Source organism: Cajanus cajan, chromosome 2 (genome assembly GCF_000230855.2).
Source record: "Cajanus cajan strain Asha chromosome 2, NIPB_CcT2T_4, whole genome shotgun sequence".
NCBI classification, from domain to species: domain Eukaryota; kingdom Viridiplantae; phylum Streptophyta; class Magnoliopsida; order Fabales; family Fabaceae; genus Cajanus; species Cajanus cajan.
In genome coordinates, this window is record NC_138518.1 from 63,426,692 (window position 1) to 63,444,683 (window position 17,992).

Sequence of the window (17,992 nt, forward strand, 5' to 3'; positions counted from 1 at the left end):
ATCCTCCCTTTATTTCCCTTCATAACTTAACTAAAGATTCCATTAACATATTTCCGGGATTCGTGCTAAAGCTTACTTACTTAAGGAGAATACTTGAAGCTAGTCCACTTTGTGCGCATCAAGCACTGCATGCTCTATATCTGCAGCTAATTAGCACCAGAAACCTTAAACAGTTATTTGAAACATCACAGACTCTTACGGTGCCAGTGGCAAACGCTTGCAATGTGTCGTGGGAATGACGATGTTTGAAAATTTAAAACATATGTAAACACATCATAGTTATGCAACATCTTTTCATATTTAGAACCACATTTGAAAATTGTAAGTTGCGAATGATCGAACATGTATATATTCTCCAATATTTTTGAACATAATAAAGCAAACATGCATGTAATGAAAGGAGCAACTTCCTGTGCACCTTCTAGTCCTCCTAAAAGTGACTACCAATTGGAACAAGGGAGGACTTACCACCTTGAAGTTGCAGTATTTACTTCATCATCAATCAGATGTTAATGAATTTAGCTTCTTTTCATACAATTTGGCACGTCGAAGAGCATCTAAGGCTTCAGCTTGTTTCCCAGAACGTTTCAAATTAAGTGCTTTGACTTTTTCTTCTTTGATTCTTTCTTCTAGCTGAATTCTCTCTTGGTTGGAGTTTTCAACTTTAGCATTGGATTTTGCAGCCTCTTGCCTTTCTGGGGATTTTGACACAACCCTTGCATTGTCAATTCCAACAGCTTTAAGAGCGGATAAGAGTTGAGGATCAAGAAAGTCCTCAACACTCACATCATCTACACCATCTGACTTGCTGGAATCTTGAGCTGTCAACTCCTCCAACTGGGTTTCAATTTCCTTTGCCCGTTCAAACTCGGCTTCGGCTTCCTCTATTCGGCCATCCCTCCGTAGCTTTAGAGCTTGACGTTTGTGCCCAAGAGACTCCTGTTGCAATTTGAATCGATCGCGGCTACTCAATGGTTTTGCACTAACATTTGACGATTCTTGTTTCTTTTGTACGACATTTGATGCATGGGAAACATTGCTCGCAGAGGCAGTGTCTGGCTGCATACTTTCATCCTCCAAGCCCTTCTCCAACAGCTTGGCCTGCCGGAGTTCCTCCTTAGCTTCTGCTAGTTTCCCTTCTCTTTTCAAAGTAACTGCTTTTCTTTTATGAGCCAAAATGTCCTGACGCAAGGTAAGATGGCGCTGAGAAGCATAATCCTGAACAGCATTTGACTCTTTCATGTTTGGCTTTTCAATTGCATCAGCCACATCTCTTTTTTGAGTTGTATTACTGTTTATGTATTCCTGATCTTGGTGGAAATTCACTGAAGAGTCCAAATGAATAGCAGGACCAGCTTGAGATGAATTAGCTAAACCAAGTTTATATTCTTTATGTTTTTGAGTCGAGATTTCAGAACTATTACCAGTAGGTAAATCTAGCATATCCATAGCGTGGTCAGATGAGGAGCTACGACCAATGCTTTTTTCTGCTTTCATCTTTTTTGAAAGATTTTCACTTGAAGTACTACCATCAGCAGATAATGAATGCTTACCATCTGCAAAGTGAGAGGTTGCGGGAATTAAATTATCAGACTTCCTTAAGATGGGAATATTTGTCTCGTTGATTCTTTCTAAACCAAATGTTGATTCGGAACTATTCTTACTTGACCAAACCACGGATGAGGCTGAAGCATTATCAACTGCAGAAGCAGCTTCCAAACTTCCATGCCTTTCCTGGAAGTCAGATGATTCATCCTTGGAAACTTTGAGTGACAAGTCCTTGCTCTGGGTCCCAAAATCTTCTATTTGGGCTTCCAAACTTTTGGCCTTCCTTAAAATTTCCTCAGCCTCTTCTATCTCTCCATTGCGCCTAAAAGCAAGTGCCTTCCTTTTCAATACTAGAAGTTCTCTTTGAATCTCTACCTTGCTTCTCAAAGCTGTAGCAGGAATGCCTGAAGAGAAATCAAGTGAAGATAGATCCACAGTATTTTTAGACCTACCAGTAGCTTCCTTAACTGGTTCTTCTTTTATGGTCACAGGTTCAGATTCATCATCCTTCCACCCTAGATTAGTAAGCATTGAATTCAGGACAGGGTCATGCATATCCTCTTCTGAAACAACCGCATCCCTTTCTTCATCAACTGGAGGATTGAAAAGTCCGCCTTTCATCACAGTAGCCTCAACCTGTGCTTTATCGTTTGCAGCTTCCATCCCTGCCATCTGGTCTTCTAATTCTTTGGCAATTTGAAGAACTTCCTCTGCATCCTCAGTTTTCCCTTCACGCCTGAAAGCAAGGGCCTTTCTCTTTAAACCCAAGAGTTCCCTCTGAATTTCAACTTTACTTCTTGGAGCTTGAACCAAGATATTTGTAGAATGCCTACTTAGAGAAGCATCCTTGACTGGAACAACATGATTATCATCTTTCTTCAAAGGCTTGCTTGGAGAATTAGAAAGTTCATTATTGTCATCTGTCCAACCCAAGTCACTAAGGAGTGAAATATACGTTGGATCAGTCATATCTTGATCTGTTACATCATCTTCATTTCCTTCCTCAAGTGGCACATCTCTACTGAAATCAGCATGCTTATGTGTTGTATGTGGAACATTATCAGCAGTATTTTTCTGTGATGCTTTAAGATTAGAAGCCTTATCCATCTCCATCAGCTGACGTTCAAGAGCTGCCCCCTTCTGCATTTCTTCTTCTGCTTCATTCATTTTCCCTTCCCTTCTCAATGTGAGAGCCTTCTTTTTCAAACTCAAAAGCTCTCTTTGAATCATCAATCTGCTTTTTGGTGCCACCGTGGAAGCAACATTATTAGTTGCACTAGTATTTGTATCATCTAGTTGAATGGAGTCAGATCCATTACCAGAAATTTCAGAACTCACAATTTTCCTTACAGCACTGGATTTTTGTGACAGAGAATTATAGTCTTCAGGTCCCGAGCTGTTAAGGCTCCTTTCTAATAACTTTGCTTTTTTCAGGAATGCCATTGCTTCTTCAGTATTACCTGCTCGCTTTTGATTAAGAGCCTCTCTTTTAAGAGACTGAATTTCACTAAGCAATTCTTCTTTGTCCAAGGTTTGAGACTTCGAAGATGTATTTTCAGGTTCAGTCCAACCTAATGATTCCAAGGCAACAGCTATTTCAGGATCCATCATATCATCATCGGTCACTTCAAAATTACCATCAAGGTCATCAGAAACGGCCAAAAGGCGTTCAAAATCAAAACCATGTCCATGATCATGCAGATCTGAAAATCCTTTATCATCATCCATGCCACGAATTAATGCTGATAGTTCATCATCAGAATCTTCGCCTTCAGCAAGGAGTTCCTGTTCTTCCAGTTCCTTTTCTAAAATTTTAGCTCTTTTTAACTCCTCTTTGGCTTCTGCAAGCTTACCCTCACGCTTCAGCATTAGAGCATTTTTTTTCAGAGCAACAACTTGGGACTTGTCAATCTTGCTGCCCTTTTGTTCACCACTTTTTGTAAAGATTTCTCCAATTATTGATGAGAGTTCACCCTCCACACTCAACTTTGATGACTTTTTGTCTTCATTATGTAGATCCATATCAGACCATCCAAGCTCTCTAAGTTCGGAAGTAAGATCATCATTTTCTCTACCAACATGAGAAAGTGACTTTGTTTTTCTGTCAGACTCTAGAGGAACACCTCTGTTATGCACATCAGATAAGTTTCCAGAAGGCAAACTCTTCTTACGAGTCTTCCTTAAATGAATTTCCAAAGCATCAGCCTGCCTCTCAAGCTCCTTCCCTCTCTTAAAAGCTCTCAATGCCTCCTCAGATTTTCCCTCTCCTTTCAGAATTTTATGCTTCTTTTTCTCCTCTAAAGCTTGCTGACGTAACTCATCAGGAGTGGTGGATCCCAAATCAACACCCGAAACATTAGGCTTATCATCTGAGACAACATTTTGTATGTCTCCATCAAAATCGGAAGTACTCGAAGAAGATGCAACACCAACTGATCTTTGTCTGCTAGGAACTTTGTCACTGGTTTGACCAAGAATCTGGTTCAAAACTTCATCTTCATCTCTAGGTGTTGATTTCAAGCTTCCTGAAGAAATTGAAAAGAATATTTAAAAGTATGGAACAGTGCAGTAAAATAGAATAAGATGTGCTACTCTAACATAAAATAGAATAACCTTGAAATCCATATTAAGTAAAATAAATAAAAATACCTCTCCCAGGTCTGCGTCCATGTCGCAACTCAAATCGTGCTGCCTCTTCAAGCTTCTTACAAGGTTCACATATACGCACAGGCGAATCACCTTGTCCGCGTAAAACCATTCTTTGTTGAGTACATTTGCCGCAAAAGATTCCCCCACACCTCCTACAGTGATGCTGAAACATAAAAGAAAATTGCAAAAATGCAAATAAATAAATTTTGGACAAAGAATTCAATTTTAAGTTCAATCAGCTTCTTCATCTAATAAGCAAACATGGAAAATCATCTTTCAGTACACAGCATGTCATGTTTCACAAAAATGATGAAATGAAATCGACATGTGTATTATTCATTTATTGTAACCAAGGATTCCCTGAAGCTTCAAACTAAAAGTCTGATAAAAGGATTCAACTGGGAAAGCTACAAGCATGATTAATTTTAAGTTATATCCTCTCTTGGGCAAGTGACAGATGCAATGCACAAAGGAAGGAGAATCAAAACTCTGTAATGTGACAAACAATTTATACTTCCTAACTCTACGAGAAAGCAAAGCAAAATTTTCACTTATACACTCCTAAGAGGAAATTGAGCAGCAAATGAACTGCTATTAAACATGGCTTCACATAGCAAAGAGAATTTGTCCATAGAATATTTCTCTTAATCACATTCACAGAAAATCCATGCAATTAACTAATCTGGTTAAGAAAATCAATCAGCCTAACCTGATTATCCCAAACAGATCCACGAAAGCCCCAGCTAAGTTCTAATCACTTTTCATTGAAAAAAATGTGCAAACTTAATACGAAATTGACCATCTGAACCATGTTGCCAATTTCTGATATATTAGGGAGCAAACATTTGGTATTTCAAGTTTAAAACTGTTACCGGAAGTTGTTACAATAATGTGGTCCATTTTTCAGCTTATATTCGACCCATTATCAAATAGCAACGTCTCTGAAACATATTTGGTTAGAAAAACCTGGAACCCACATTTGTGAACATTGCACCGTGTAAGTTGAGCTCTCTGATGGAAAGATTTCAATAAATACCACTTTTGCTATCTGTTTTGGTAACTGAACCTACTCTTTTCTTCCGTGTACAACACCATCGAGCATTAAGAGTGAGGGTTTGGAAAACCGAGTGAGAATATCATGCCGGTGCAACGACTACAACGAGAAGGAATCAAATAGCAATGGCAATAGATTGGTTTTTCTTAATCTCTTGTAGCCTCACTATATTGATCTGAACGTGTATTATTTGTAATGTTTAAGAGTCCATTTCGATACAAACTAGAAGCACTTTTGAGAGCTTCTCAGCTCAGTATTTTCCGGTAGCGAGGCTAAAGTGTGCTTTTAAGTTTGTATCCAAAATGGCTCTAACATTTTAAGATGCTTCAGTCTTTCGTACCATACAAAACAAAAATTCATAAATAAACACAAACGTCCAAACACAGGAAGCCAAGAACCAACTAGCATAACGACATCAGCCACGAAGTACTAACCATTCATGAATAATAAATAAGCGAAAATTTATCGAATTTCAGATTTTCAGAAATACCCACATAAAATCCAGCATTCTGAAGGGAATATTAAACATGGGTTTTGCCTCTAATTGCAAAAAGTGTCTACATGTAGCCTTCGGGAAAACCCCCAAAAGTAAATTATACAGGAAAAAAGTGGAAATCGAAAATGAAAAATGATAATTGGAAATAACCTTGCGATTGATGAAGGTGAACTGAGAGGTACAGCCCTGGCAGTGTGAGGCGTCGACCACCCAATTATTCCCTCGCAGCGAAGGCTTTGGCGGCAACCCGATCTTCTCCAACATGTTGCTCCTTTTTACGTCTTCTTGAGATCAAAAGGCCTAGAAATCAAAAAGAAAGATACAGAACCGCGTTTTGTCACAGTGATGAAAAAGTGAAGAAGAAGAAGAAAAAGTGATGATGGTTGGCGATGAAGATCGCAAAATGAGTTCACGCTTGGTTCCCGTACGCCAATTTGCTCGTAATTGTCAAATACAAAGTACGTCGTCGTTTTTTCTTAATTCAAAATATTTATAAATAAAAAAAAGTATATATTACGGATGAAACCAAAATGATATGGCCTATAAGTGATGGGCTAAGCCGCGAAGGTTTAAGGAATTTTAATTAACCAAAAATAAAAATAAAAAACTGAATCAATTACATAAATACTAATAAGATTTTGAGAAATTGCACAAATAATTTCTACTTTTTATTTTTATAATAATTCTTTAGTTATTTAAAAAGCATTACATTACATCTCTTACTGATTATTTGAAAAATATTATAATTTCATGTTAATAAAACATAAATGTTAATATAATCTTGCGAAATCTCAAAAAGTACGTGTAATTTATTTAAAAAAATTTGTTGACTTCAAAAAAAACATCTATACCTTTTACTAATTGGTTTGTGATCTAAAAGTAATTTGGATCAATGTTATTTACACGAATTTTTTTATGTTTATATCCATTTATTATTTTTGAAAAGACTATATTAATCCTCCCAAAAATACTTTTAACCCTTTTTACCCTCTCCCTCACTATACATCTATACTTTCTCTTTCTCCTTAAATATAATCATTTTGAAAGGGTTAAGGTTGACCTTGCTCATATAGGAATGTTATTCCATTGTAAGCAACGCCATATTTTGTGGTTTTGATAATGAATAGAACAAATACATAAGAGACAACCATCACTTTAGATGTTGAGTCATCTCTCCTACACATACATATTACTGGTGCACTATGTTACCATGAGTAGTCTTCTCCTGATGAGACAATTAATATCTTGATGTATGAGATTAGTGTTGATCACAACATTGAAGGAGTACAAGTGACATTCCAATGGTTGCACAACAAATATTGTTCATGTGTGGATGTCAATTAAGTTATCTTTGCAACAAAATCTTATTTCCTATATTTAGTTGGTTACACAACTTTTTCCCACTAGAGTCCCACACATGTGCTCGTCTTTTCCATGGGACTTTTTCACAATCTTTATAGAAGCTACAAGTATGTATGGAATTCCTATGTGTCGGCTTTCTTGAATGGCTAAGCTTAACATTGTCGACTTGTATTATATGATGCATATTGATTAGGGCGAAAAAGTATGTCGTGACTCGCTATCCTGTAAAAAATTAGTAGAACTAAGTGGACATTCTTGTTTATTGGGCCAATTAGTAGTCGAGATGGGTTGGCTTGCCAGTCTGCTTAATTATTAGTTTTAATTTATTTTGTAACTTGTGGTGTATGTCAGTTTGTGTTGCAGTGTAGTCTTATTATTGAAGGATTATTAGTACTTTAACACAATTTTGTATTATGGTATAGTCTTATTATTATTGAAGTACTATTAATGTCAGCTTTCTTGTATGACCAGCTTAGCATTTTTTACCTACGTCTAATTAGAAAAATTAACAAAGTTGAGTGAAGATTCTTGCCTCTTGGGCCAGGTTGACCTAGTTGTCTCGCTAACTTGCTTAATTTAGTATTATTTTTTATTTGTTTTGTAAATTGTGATGTATATTACTTTATTTTATGGTATAGTCTTATTATTAAAGGATTATAGTACCTGTGTTGTTGTTCTTAAAGATTATTATGATTTTGTGTTTATAATAATTTTGATTAAAAAAGAAAGACTTTTAGTAATTTGTAATTTATCATTTTTGTGTTGTAGTTTTGAAGTTGAATGACAAATTTATATCATAAATCTTTTAATTAAATTTTGCAATTGTTTAAAAAAAACATGAAATTTTGTATGTATTAATTTGATCGGTCCGTCAACCCATCTCTAAGTGGCACAAGTTAAGATGATGAAAATTTTGAGATAGAACCCTATGAGTAAAGGTGCTAAATGGGTTGGGAGCCAATCAAATTAACTTGATTTATTTTATTTTTATTTTTATTTAAATCTTAAAAAGGAAAATAATTAAAAAAAATATTATGCAAAATAGATCCCATAGATTTAAAGCTTAAAAATTATTAACCCCAAGCGTGTGATTTAGCAGTAGGGGTTGATCCACGCTTAAGCAAGGTCAGGAGTTCGAATCCTGCCTTGTGTATGCAGCCGCGTTAAATCTTGGGGTCAGTTATCTCACTCTTTGAGGTGCCTCCAACGTAGAGAGAAGATTAGTCACTGCTGTCGGCGGTAAATACTCCAGGCACGAACCAAAAAAAAAAAGGCTTAAAAATTATTAGCCTGATTTGGATCGATTCGTTCGTTTGGACCGGACTAAATTGGCATAACTCTTCTCCTAAAACGACTTTGGACTGAGTCATCTTTTACACCCTTTGAAGGACTTCATTGGCTCATTGGCAATAAGGTCAATACTAGATCAATTGCAACTAGAATTCCGACATCCTACGAGGAGCAAGCCTTCCAAAGCATCTCTTGTTTTCTAAAACTTTTTTATATCTCGTCCCTCGTTATGTCCCATCTAAGAGGGTTCTACGACAATTTAGTGACCTTACTACCAATTATTGCACAACACAAACAAATTTCCGTTGTAACTATTCACAACAGAAATGTCTCGGTATAAGATATATTTTTTAAAAAATAATATATTAAGCTGAAATGTAAATTTAACAAAATAGAAAGCGTTTGAGAATAACAAAGCCCAATAATGTGGTTGGAGTTACCATTGCAAAAAGAAAAAGAAAGTTTCCCCACTCGAAAAATAAAACTGAACGATTGACTTTGGCCTAAAATATTTGATATATTGTCAAAATTTACTGCTTTGCAGATAAACTAGCAATAAGCTGAGCAGTAAGGAATCATTTCAAATTAGAAATCCGAGATCATGATCCATAAATTGTCCAAGATAACTATGATGAAACTAGAACAATTTTATGGAGTTAATCATGCTACAATGTTTTCATTAGGCAACAGCCCTTTCACCTCCACCACAATGACCAAGAAAAATAAATTAGTGTTCTGGAAGCAAATGATATGGGGACAAGGGAAAAAAAAAAAAAAGGATAAAACATGGTGATTGTAAACTGGTATTGTCATAACTAACGCTAGGTAACTGGCAATCGTTTTAACTTTCTCACTCGTGCTTGTGATTGAGGAGAAAATAATCAAAGCCACAGCCCCTCCATGAAGTGTTTTGTAATTCCACTCTCCGTGAATCCAATGCTGTCTCCTAGAAATTGGTCTTTGATGAGTTTCAATTATCCACCAAAGACTCAATAACCATTGATCTGAGGCCTTGATGTAGGACCAACAAGTCGTGAAAAAGGCACCTGTGCCCTGCTGCTGCCAGTGTTCAGCCCCCTTTGACCTGGAAACCTATTATCATTTACTTTTGGATCTGATACAGATCTGGAGAATGCTTGAGCAAGTTCAACTGCCGAAGCTGCTCTACTGTGCCGTATGCCAGCAGCACCAGCCGGAGATGATCTAGGCTGCTCCACTGGCTTACGCCATGTCTCAGGTGAAGGTTGCCTCTCACTGGGCTGCTGCGGCCTATCGATCTCCCTCCCATTTCTCCGATTATCACCTCGCCAGTTCCTCCTCGGCGTATGAACCTTTTCACCATCTGCCCTTTGCTCCTTCCTTTCCGGTTTTCTGCCTGTCCTTTGATCAAGATGAGCATCCTCCGCTTTTTCACTGTACCGAGTCTGGGTTGAATGGTCAGGATGTTTCTCAGCCCTCAAAATATTGTTTTCAACCCTTCACACACCATGATTTATTGACAAGCATTGAATCAGACTTGGATCACTATTGAGTCAAATTGTATGGTACATAGAAAGACAAAACAGGCCCTTACCTATTTGAATGCTCGACCACATCATAATTGATTTTTGCAACATCATCAATCCCTCGGTCCTTCAATACCTGTGGGAAATAAAATAATGTCATTGCTGCAATTAGCATTACATGCCACATTCTACAGCACATATATTAGTAAAAACGGTTGTTTAACTGGATATCCCAACCACAACACCATAAAAAAACTAATAATAATAATAATAAAATAATTAAACTCAAGAACAAATTTTAACTGCCATTCAGGATAATATATTAAGGGAAAAACTTACTAGTTCTCGTGGGCGAGCTCCACCAAATAAAGCATTCCTGAAACATTTGCATAAGTCATTCCATTATTATTGTTACAGATATTGTGAATATATTACAGATATTGTGGATACATATATTATGGTTATTATCCTCACTATCAATTAGGGATATGATTAGATTAATTTCCATAATATAAGAGATTAGTATCTCTATCATTTATTGTATTCACTATATAAATAAGATTGGTGTGCGTACAACCACACACACAATTCCTGAATCACAACATGGTATCAGAGCTTAGGTTTTTCTTTTAAAATATATTTTTCTCTCTTCTTGCAAAGGCCCTTGCTGCCACCACCGGCTGCCGCTGGCCGCCGCGCCGGCTGCCGCGCCGGCTGCCGCTGGCCGCCGCGCCGGTGGCTACCGCCTCCGATCGCTGCGCCGCCGACCACCGCTTCCGGTTGCCCACTCTGACCGTCGTCGGCTGCTGCGCTGGCGGCTACCACCTCCGATCGTCGCACCGCCGACCGCCGCCTCTGGTCGTCGTGCCGCCAGTTGCCACGCTGCCGACCGTCGCCTCTGGTTGCTGCCTTCAGTTGTCGCCTCCGACCGCCACCTTGGGTCGTCACACCGCCGCCACTGGTCGCTTCCTGTCGCCGCGTCCAACTGCCGCTTCAGATTGCCACCTCTGACTACCACTTCCGGTCGCCAACTCCGACCGCCGCCTCCGGTCATCGCCTCCGGTCGCTGACTCCGACCGCCGCTTCCGGTCGCCGCTTCTGGTCGCCAACTCCGACCGCCGCTTCCAGTCGCCACCTACAACCGCTTCCAGTCGCTGACTCCGACCGTCGCTTCAGGTGGCCGTCGCCTCCGATCGCCGCTTCCGATCGCTGCCTCCGATCGCCGCCTCTGACCGCTGCCTCCGGTGACCAGTTAGCAGATATGTTCACAAAATCGCTTAAAGGACCTCGGATTGATTACATTTGTAAGAAGCTTGGTGCATATGATATATATGCTCCAACTTGAGGGGGAGTGTTACAGATATTGTGAATATATTACAGATATTGTGGATACATATATTATGGTCATAGTAGTCAATCCCGGATAGCGGAGCGGAGCGGTCGACCCTAAAAACGGGATAGCGGGATGACGCGGAGCGGGATAACCGCTATTTTAATATTAATTTATATATATTAAATAATTAATAATATATATATAAAAGCTAAAAAAAACTCTAACTTCATGCATTAAACATTTTTAATAATTAAAAGTTCATAGTACTCAAACAATACATAATATAAAATGTCTTCAAAACAAAGTGTTAAAGTTCTAAGTAAGTAAAAAATTAAACATTATAATTTAATCTTCTTCTTTATCAAGATTAAAGTCTTCCTCTCCCTCAAATTCATAACCCTCACTAGCATTAGAAAAATCTGCTGAATTAAATTTAATCAAAAATTAAAAATAAAATCTTCTGAATTAAATTTAATTAGAAATTAAAAAAAATTGCTGAATTAAATTTAATCAGAAATTAAAAAAAAAATCTGCTTAATTAAATTTAATTAAAAATTTAAAAAAAATTGCTGAATTAAATTTAATTAAAATTTAAAAAAAATTGCTGAATTAAATTTAATCAAAAATTAAAAATAAAATCTTCTGAATTTAATTAGAAATTAAAAAAATTACTGAATTAAATTTAATCAGAAATTAAAAAAAAATTACTAAATTAAATTTAATCAGAAATTAAAAATAAAATCTGCTAAATTATATTTATTCAGAAATTAAAAAAAAAATTGCTTAATTAAATTTAATGAGAAATAATAAAAAAATCTGTTGAAATATAAAATTAGAATAGAAAAGAGAAAGAAGACAGAGGGGGCAGTTGGAGCGGCGCAGCGTCGGAGTCGGAGCTGGAGGCGCGCGTCGGAGCTGGACGAGCTCGGAACTGGACGACGCCGGAGCTGGACGAGCGTCGGAGCTGGACGACAGCGTCGGAACTGGAGGACCTCAAAACCGTTGTGCATCGGAGCTGGACGACTGAAAAAACGATCATCCAGGGAGTGCGAGGCAGCGAGAGTAGAGAGAGAGGAGAGGGAGTGGAGACGTGAGAATAGCAAGATTTCCGCGAGAGGGGGGAAAAATTAGGGCAAATAAAGCCCAACGGGAAGACAAACTTACCCTTAATGAAGGGTAGGTCAAAAACGCGCCGCGATTTTCGCGTTTCTGGCCGCTCTGCTCCGCCACCGACACGGCCGCTCCGGCCGCGACACTCATCTACGACGCGACAACATCCAAATGGCGGGGTCGGGCCGCTCCGCTCCAGAGCGCCGCGATAGCGGCCGTTCCGCCCGCTATTGACTACTATGATTATGGTTATTATCCTTACTATTAATTAGGGATATGATTAGATTAGTTTCCATAATATAAGAGATTAGTATCTCTATCATTTATTGTATTCACTCTATAAATAAGATTGGTGTGCGTACAACAACACACACAATTCCTGAATCACAACAATTATTAAATAGCCAAATATTTTTTGCTTAAAGTAGCACTGTTATGCTATGCTTTGAGAAAAGACACAAGATGAAATTAATATATTACACAGTTCAACATAATCATTACTTCATATGCATTTTGCTTGTAAACAACTGCAGAAATAACCCTTCATATAGGCAGATCATGGCCATGATTGAGAAATGACTGTATTAAATATATGTATGATGTTTGATTACACCAAAAAAACCACAAGTGCTGCATACACTGGGTTAAAAAAAATGAAAAAAGGTCATACATTCTTTGTGTCATGAGGCTCCTTAGCAACCATTTCTATAGTTACAAATAATTCACAACAGAAAACACAAAGAATTCCTTATATGTAAGATGCATATATGTAATTCCAAGGTTTCCTTTTCAAATTTTGTTTCATAGAATAAAATAGAATAAGAATTTAATAAGAATGCACTGCAATGTAAATATCTTTTACACTGTCATCCAATCAAAAAATTCCCACGTATATTGACTTTTCCAATAATTATTTTAAAAGTCATATCTAGGGTGATTTCTACTTAGTTGACAGTCTAAAAAATTTTACAATGATAATGTATTAAATTAATCTCATAGAATAAATTTATTAAAATGAAAACTTAAATGTATAAGTAAGGAGCAGACAGGAAAATAGACAGAGATAGAGGAAACTGGATGAGGCTCATCATCAAGGAGTTAATTGATTAACAACTAAATTTAAAAAACAAAAAACAAAAAAAACAGGGATAATAATTTTTTCCTGTACAGACTGGGGAATGCTAACTAACCTCCTTCCTCTTATGTAGATGCTAACATACCACCATTTTCATCGGACAAAAGTAGCATTCTATATCTACTATTCATTAAAAAAAATTACAGAAATTTAAGTCCTTTTCTAGCGCCAATGGAGCAATGTAATAGTCTTTTGAGACTTAAAATCATTTTTCTTCCTTTGACTAACCTTCCCACTTCTCTTGGGAGCACAACTATTCCACAAAATTATAGCCTTTGGAAAATGGAAGTAACAAAGTCACAGGGAAACTTCTAAGATTTCCCATAATTCCAATTTCATGGACAACAAGAACGAGGAAGTTAGTATTCCTCATGCATGTACACAAGGGTAATAATCCCCTTTTTGTTATTTTCATTTTAAAATTGATTTAGAAATTATAACATATTCTTCTCTTTCTTATGTATTTTAGGAGTATGAATGTGTGTACTTGTGTGGTAAGTGTTGGAATCACATTTTCTTCCTTTCTTGATCATTGTAAACAGAAAATATTGAAGTTGCAGTAAAGGAGAATCTCTTTTCTCATAAAGAAAAACACAAGTATTCTCTACTGTTCTGAAGACAACCTAAACCTCTAAACTATTACCAATAGGTGGCTTGTATTTAGTTTAGGATTTGACCTGACATGTGAACCAACCTGAAAAACCCAGTATGTATGTAGGGGTTGTTTGTGGGACAGATTTTCCTATGTCCCTACCACCCCAAAATTTTGATAGGGTCAAATTTGTGAACCAGATACAACCCGATTAAAACCTGATAATATTTGGGACAAATTGGATCAACCCGACATCAACAATATATTAATCTTAACATTATATACCATTAAATGGTAGAAGTAAGAAAAGTATACACCTACAATTAAGAAATATTTTATAATATAAATTTTAAGATAAATGATATCACTATTAATATTGTATATTGTATGATATAGTTAAAACATTTATTATTAAGAGTTTAAGACAAGAAGTTGTATCACTAATACCTAATTGTTTAAAAAATTATATATTTTTTAAAAAAATATAACATTAAACTGGGTTAGGACAACCACAAGTATAGCCCGAACCCATTCTCAAAATACACCAGATCTAACTTCTTAAACTTGAACCCATCAAAAGTCCCTTCGAGCTAGGCCTGGCCGAGTTGGTGGGACAAGCCAGGCCATGAACAACTCTACCAATATGTATGTTCTACCAAATTAAGTATTCCACAGTGCATATTTGGAATATTACTGATTTAGGAATATTACTGTATTAAGACTTCAAGTGATGGGCTATTCTTGTAATCTTAGGCATCTACTGTGGTAGTAGACCGATGGCCATAGTTCACTATAAGGTAACCAACTGGCAATGTTTCACAGACAACACAAACACAACCACCACAAAGTAGATATATATACAATAGTTAAAAACTCTTAAATTGACTGTCTCATGAAACTGACCTGTCTCTTTCACTGTTTCCGTCCAACTTTTCAATGGGCTGAGACCTAGGCTTCAAATTCAGCTTTGGGCGCTGTCCTATCTCCTTCCCACTTTCAGTCCCAGCTGATACAGGCTTCATAAAATTGGCATGGCCATGCGCCTGATAAACAGCTTCAACATGGCCAGAATCATTAACCTGACGATTACCCTACCATGAAACAAATAAGAGAATTCATGAAACAAATATAAGAATAAATAGAAGCTGACCACCCGATCCTCCTGCCAAAATAAAAAAATACTCTTGTAGAAGGGAATCTTATAAGCTTAACTTGTGAATACCTGTGTATATTCCATAACAGCAGGTTCTGAACTTTCCAGTGGCTTTACCCTTGGCAGCAACTTCAGTTTAGGTCGCTCAATAGGTTCAGAAGGCATGGGGTGCTGCAAATCAGACCCAACAATTTTGCTATCATTTCGAGCCAGCTGACTCACGTCAGAGTGATAAGGTGCAGTTGTCGGCCGAACATCTGAATACCTGGAAACCCCAGATCTTTCATAATTCAACAACTCATTCCTACCGCCCTGCATCTGATTATCAATGCCTAAACCCCTTTCAGCATGTCTAGCTAGCATTGCATCATAATACTCCTTTTCACCCACTGCATCCACCCTATTATAAACACCAACGCCATTAACATTGGCACGTGGTCTATTCTCCACTTCAGGAGACCTAACCACCTCAGCATCCGTCTGATAATGCACAGCCTTTGACTGCCATCTACCAGAAGACACCTTCTCAAGCGCACTAGCATGCGCCAACTTCGAAGCAGCACTAGCACTAGACCAAGCTGGCTGCTCCGGCTCAACAGCACTTGCCACTTCTTTCCTCATTGACCATGCATTGGGATAACCACCACCACCACCACTACTACCAGCAGTTCCCTGCTCCTTACTACCTCCTAAACTCTGAGGATTCATCCCCACATGAGCCGCATCAGTAAGCCTCGCCGAGTATGAATTACCTGTCCCAACCGGAGTTTGAGACACTGGAGCCACTTGCCTGCCCAATGAACTCCCTCCCAGTCCATACTCCAGCCGCGCCTCAACACGAGAAGGCGGCCCACGGATGCTCTCATCACTGATTGTCCTCCTTGGAGCAGAAACACCATCAAGGGGCTTCCTCTCATCCTCATCAAAATTCCTGCCAATTGGGGCAGTGTGTGACAGAAACGGAGTTTTGTCGTCATAATGCCTAGTCGCCGGCGACGTGTGTGGCCGAGACCAATGATCCGACCGGCCCATCCCCGTCCCCCACGCCGACGGCCGATCATAACCAGGACGATCTGAAGCCCTCACAGTCCTGCAAAAAAACGAAATTAGGGGCAACACATTACTAGGGATTGCACAAAGCGACAAACAGATCCATCAATGAAAAAACCTCATCACACCAAAGGAAAAGAAAAACTATGCACAATTGGAATCCACAGATCTAATCCCTGTCTCAAACACCTTTTTTTTTTTTGTTTTCACAACCACAGCATCAACAGAGGTACCCATTCGCAAATAATCGAAGACAAGTCAAAGCAAAACGGAAAAATTAAAAATTTATAATCATATGTTGAAAACAAGGGGAAAAACAATAAAGGGGAGGTGCTTACACGCCGGGAGCAGAAGGTAGAGGGAGATCAGAGGGTATGGAGCCACCATGGAAGTCCTTGAGCGTCATGGTGTTGCCACTGACTTTCTTCTTCGACATTCTTCCTTTCTCCCTCACAAATTATTAAAAAAAAAAAAAATCAGAAAGAGAGAGAGAGAGAGAGAGAGAGAGAATCGCAATCCCAAAGCCTAAAACTGATTGAGGCTCGTGGTTGGTGTTGGAAGCGAAGGGTGGGAAAGGGGAAAGAGTGAGGAGGGCAAGCCCAGGAGTGAGAATGGAAAAGAGCAGGAACAAGAGCGCGATTACGATTGGTGATGGATTTGGGAAGAAAGTGAAGAAGAAGATGGGTGAGTAGTGTTTGTGTGAGAATGATTGCGAATGATATTTGATTGTGTTCAATTTTTTTTTTTTTTTTTTTTTTTGGGATTGTTATTGTGTTGTACGGTATAGTGGGATTGTCCATAGGATGTTGCCACGTAAAAGGACTAAACTTTGTCATTGTAGGATGCAAAACGAAAATCCTCCGATGTATAAAAAAGATGTTTTAAGAGATAAAGAATTATTTAAGAGATATTTTTCAATAATTTTTATATTTGTATAAAAATTATATAAATATCCCTCAAAAAAAATTATATAAATATCGGATCACAAGATTTTAAAAGATAATTTTAATCTGAATATATCTTATTAATTTTAATAAATTTTAAAATGTTTTTAGAAATATTATGATTTTTATGATTTTTTTTAAAATTTAAAATTTGAATTTTAATCCAAACTTTGTAATTCAAATTTTAATGAATTTTAATGAATTTATATTATAAGATTTTATGGGTTTCAAAAAAAAACATGGATTTGTAATACTAAAATATTTAATTAAAAAAATATAACATAAATAATAAAGAAAAGTAAAATCAAAATGATTTTTTATCTTTTGAAAAATAATTAATTTTATCTTTTTGATAAATTATTGACTTTAATATCCTCCTAACTAACATTTCTTCACATATTTAAAAAGTTATATTAGTCATTTATGTATTGACATATTCTCTTTCATACATTTAGATCTGAATAATATATTTAAAATTATGATTTTCATTAAATAATATCATTAAAGATAAATATTTTTTTACTAATTCTATTAAAAATTCATCGAAATAACATTCTTTACAAAGAAAGTTATTTAATATTACATACTAATAAAAGTTTAACTTGTGTCTTAAATAGAAATAGAGGCTGACTTAAAAATTGTGAAGCGTAATTTAAAAAAACTAAATATCTTCTCAATCATATTTGAAAACTTCATTTTCATTTTGAGGATTTTTAATATATGTTTCAAAATTTTATATTTCAATATTAATTTTTATTAAAAATAAATAGT

At 37.0% G+C, this 17,992-nt stretch overlaps 2 protein-coding genes across 4 annotated transcripts; both read right to left on the bottom strand.

Annotated features, from left to right (window-relative positions):
• Positions 1 to 225: 225 nt before the first annotated feature.
• Positions 226 to 6,207, bottom strand: LOC109817866 (phosphoinositide binding protein). Of its 3 annotated transcripts, XM_083068639.1 has the most exons (4): positions 5,898 to 6,207; positions 4,198 to 4,360; positions 1,665 to 4,073; positions 226 to 1,556 (listed from the first exon to the last, which is right to left on the bottom strand). In XM_083068639.1, exons 1-4 carry the CDS (start codon positions 6,009 to 6,011, stop codon positions 499 to 501), a joined length of 3,744 nt encoding a protein of 1,247 aa, XP_082924765.1. In that variant the 5' UTR covers positions 6,012 to 6,207; the 3' UTR covers positions 226 to 498. The 3 variants fall into 3 exon arrangements, with proteins under 3 accessions (XP_082924765.1, XP_082924763.1, XP_082924764.1); XM_083068637.1 differs by having other exon boundaries at positions 226 to 4,073; positions 5,898 to 6,206; XM_083068638.1 differs by lacking the exon at positions 5,898 to 6,207 and adding an exon at positions 5,175 to 5,776 and having other exon boundaries at positions 226 to 4,073.
• Positions 6,208 to 8,960: 2,753 nt separating this feature from the next.
• LOC109817867 (eukaryotic translation initiation factor-like protein) lies at positions 8,961 to 16,988 on the bottom strand. The gene is made up of 6 exons (XM_020383216.3): positions 16,616 to 16,988; positions 15,297 to 16,317; positions 14,978 to 15,165; positions 10,244 to 10,280; positions 9,973 to 10,040; positions 8,961 to 9,875 (listed from the first exon to the last, which is right to left on the bottom strand). The coding sequence occupies exons 1-6, from the start codon at positions 16,711 to 16,713 to the stop codon at positions 9,389 to 9,391; spliced, it is 1,899 nt and encodes a 632-aa protein (XP_020238805.1). The 5' UTR covers positions 16,714 to 16,988; the 3' UTR covers positions 8,961 to 9,388.
• Positions 16,989 to 17,992: the final 1,004 nt, after the last annotated feature.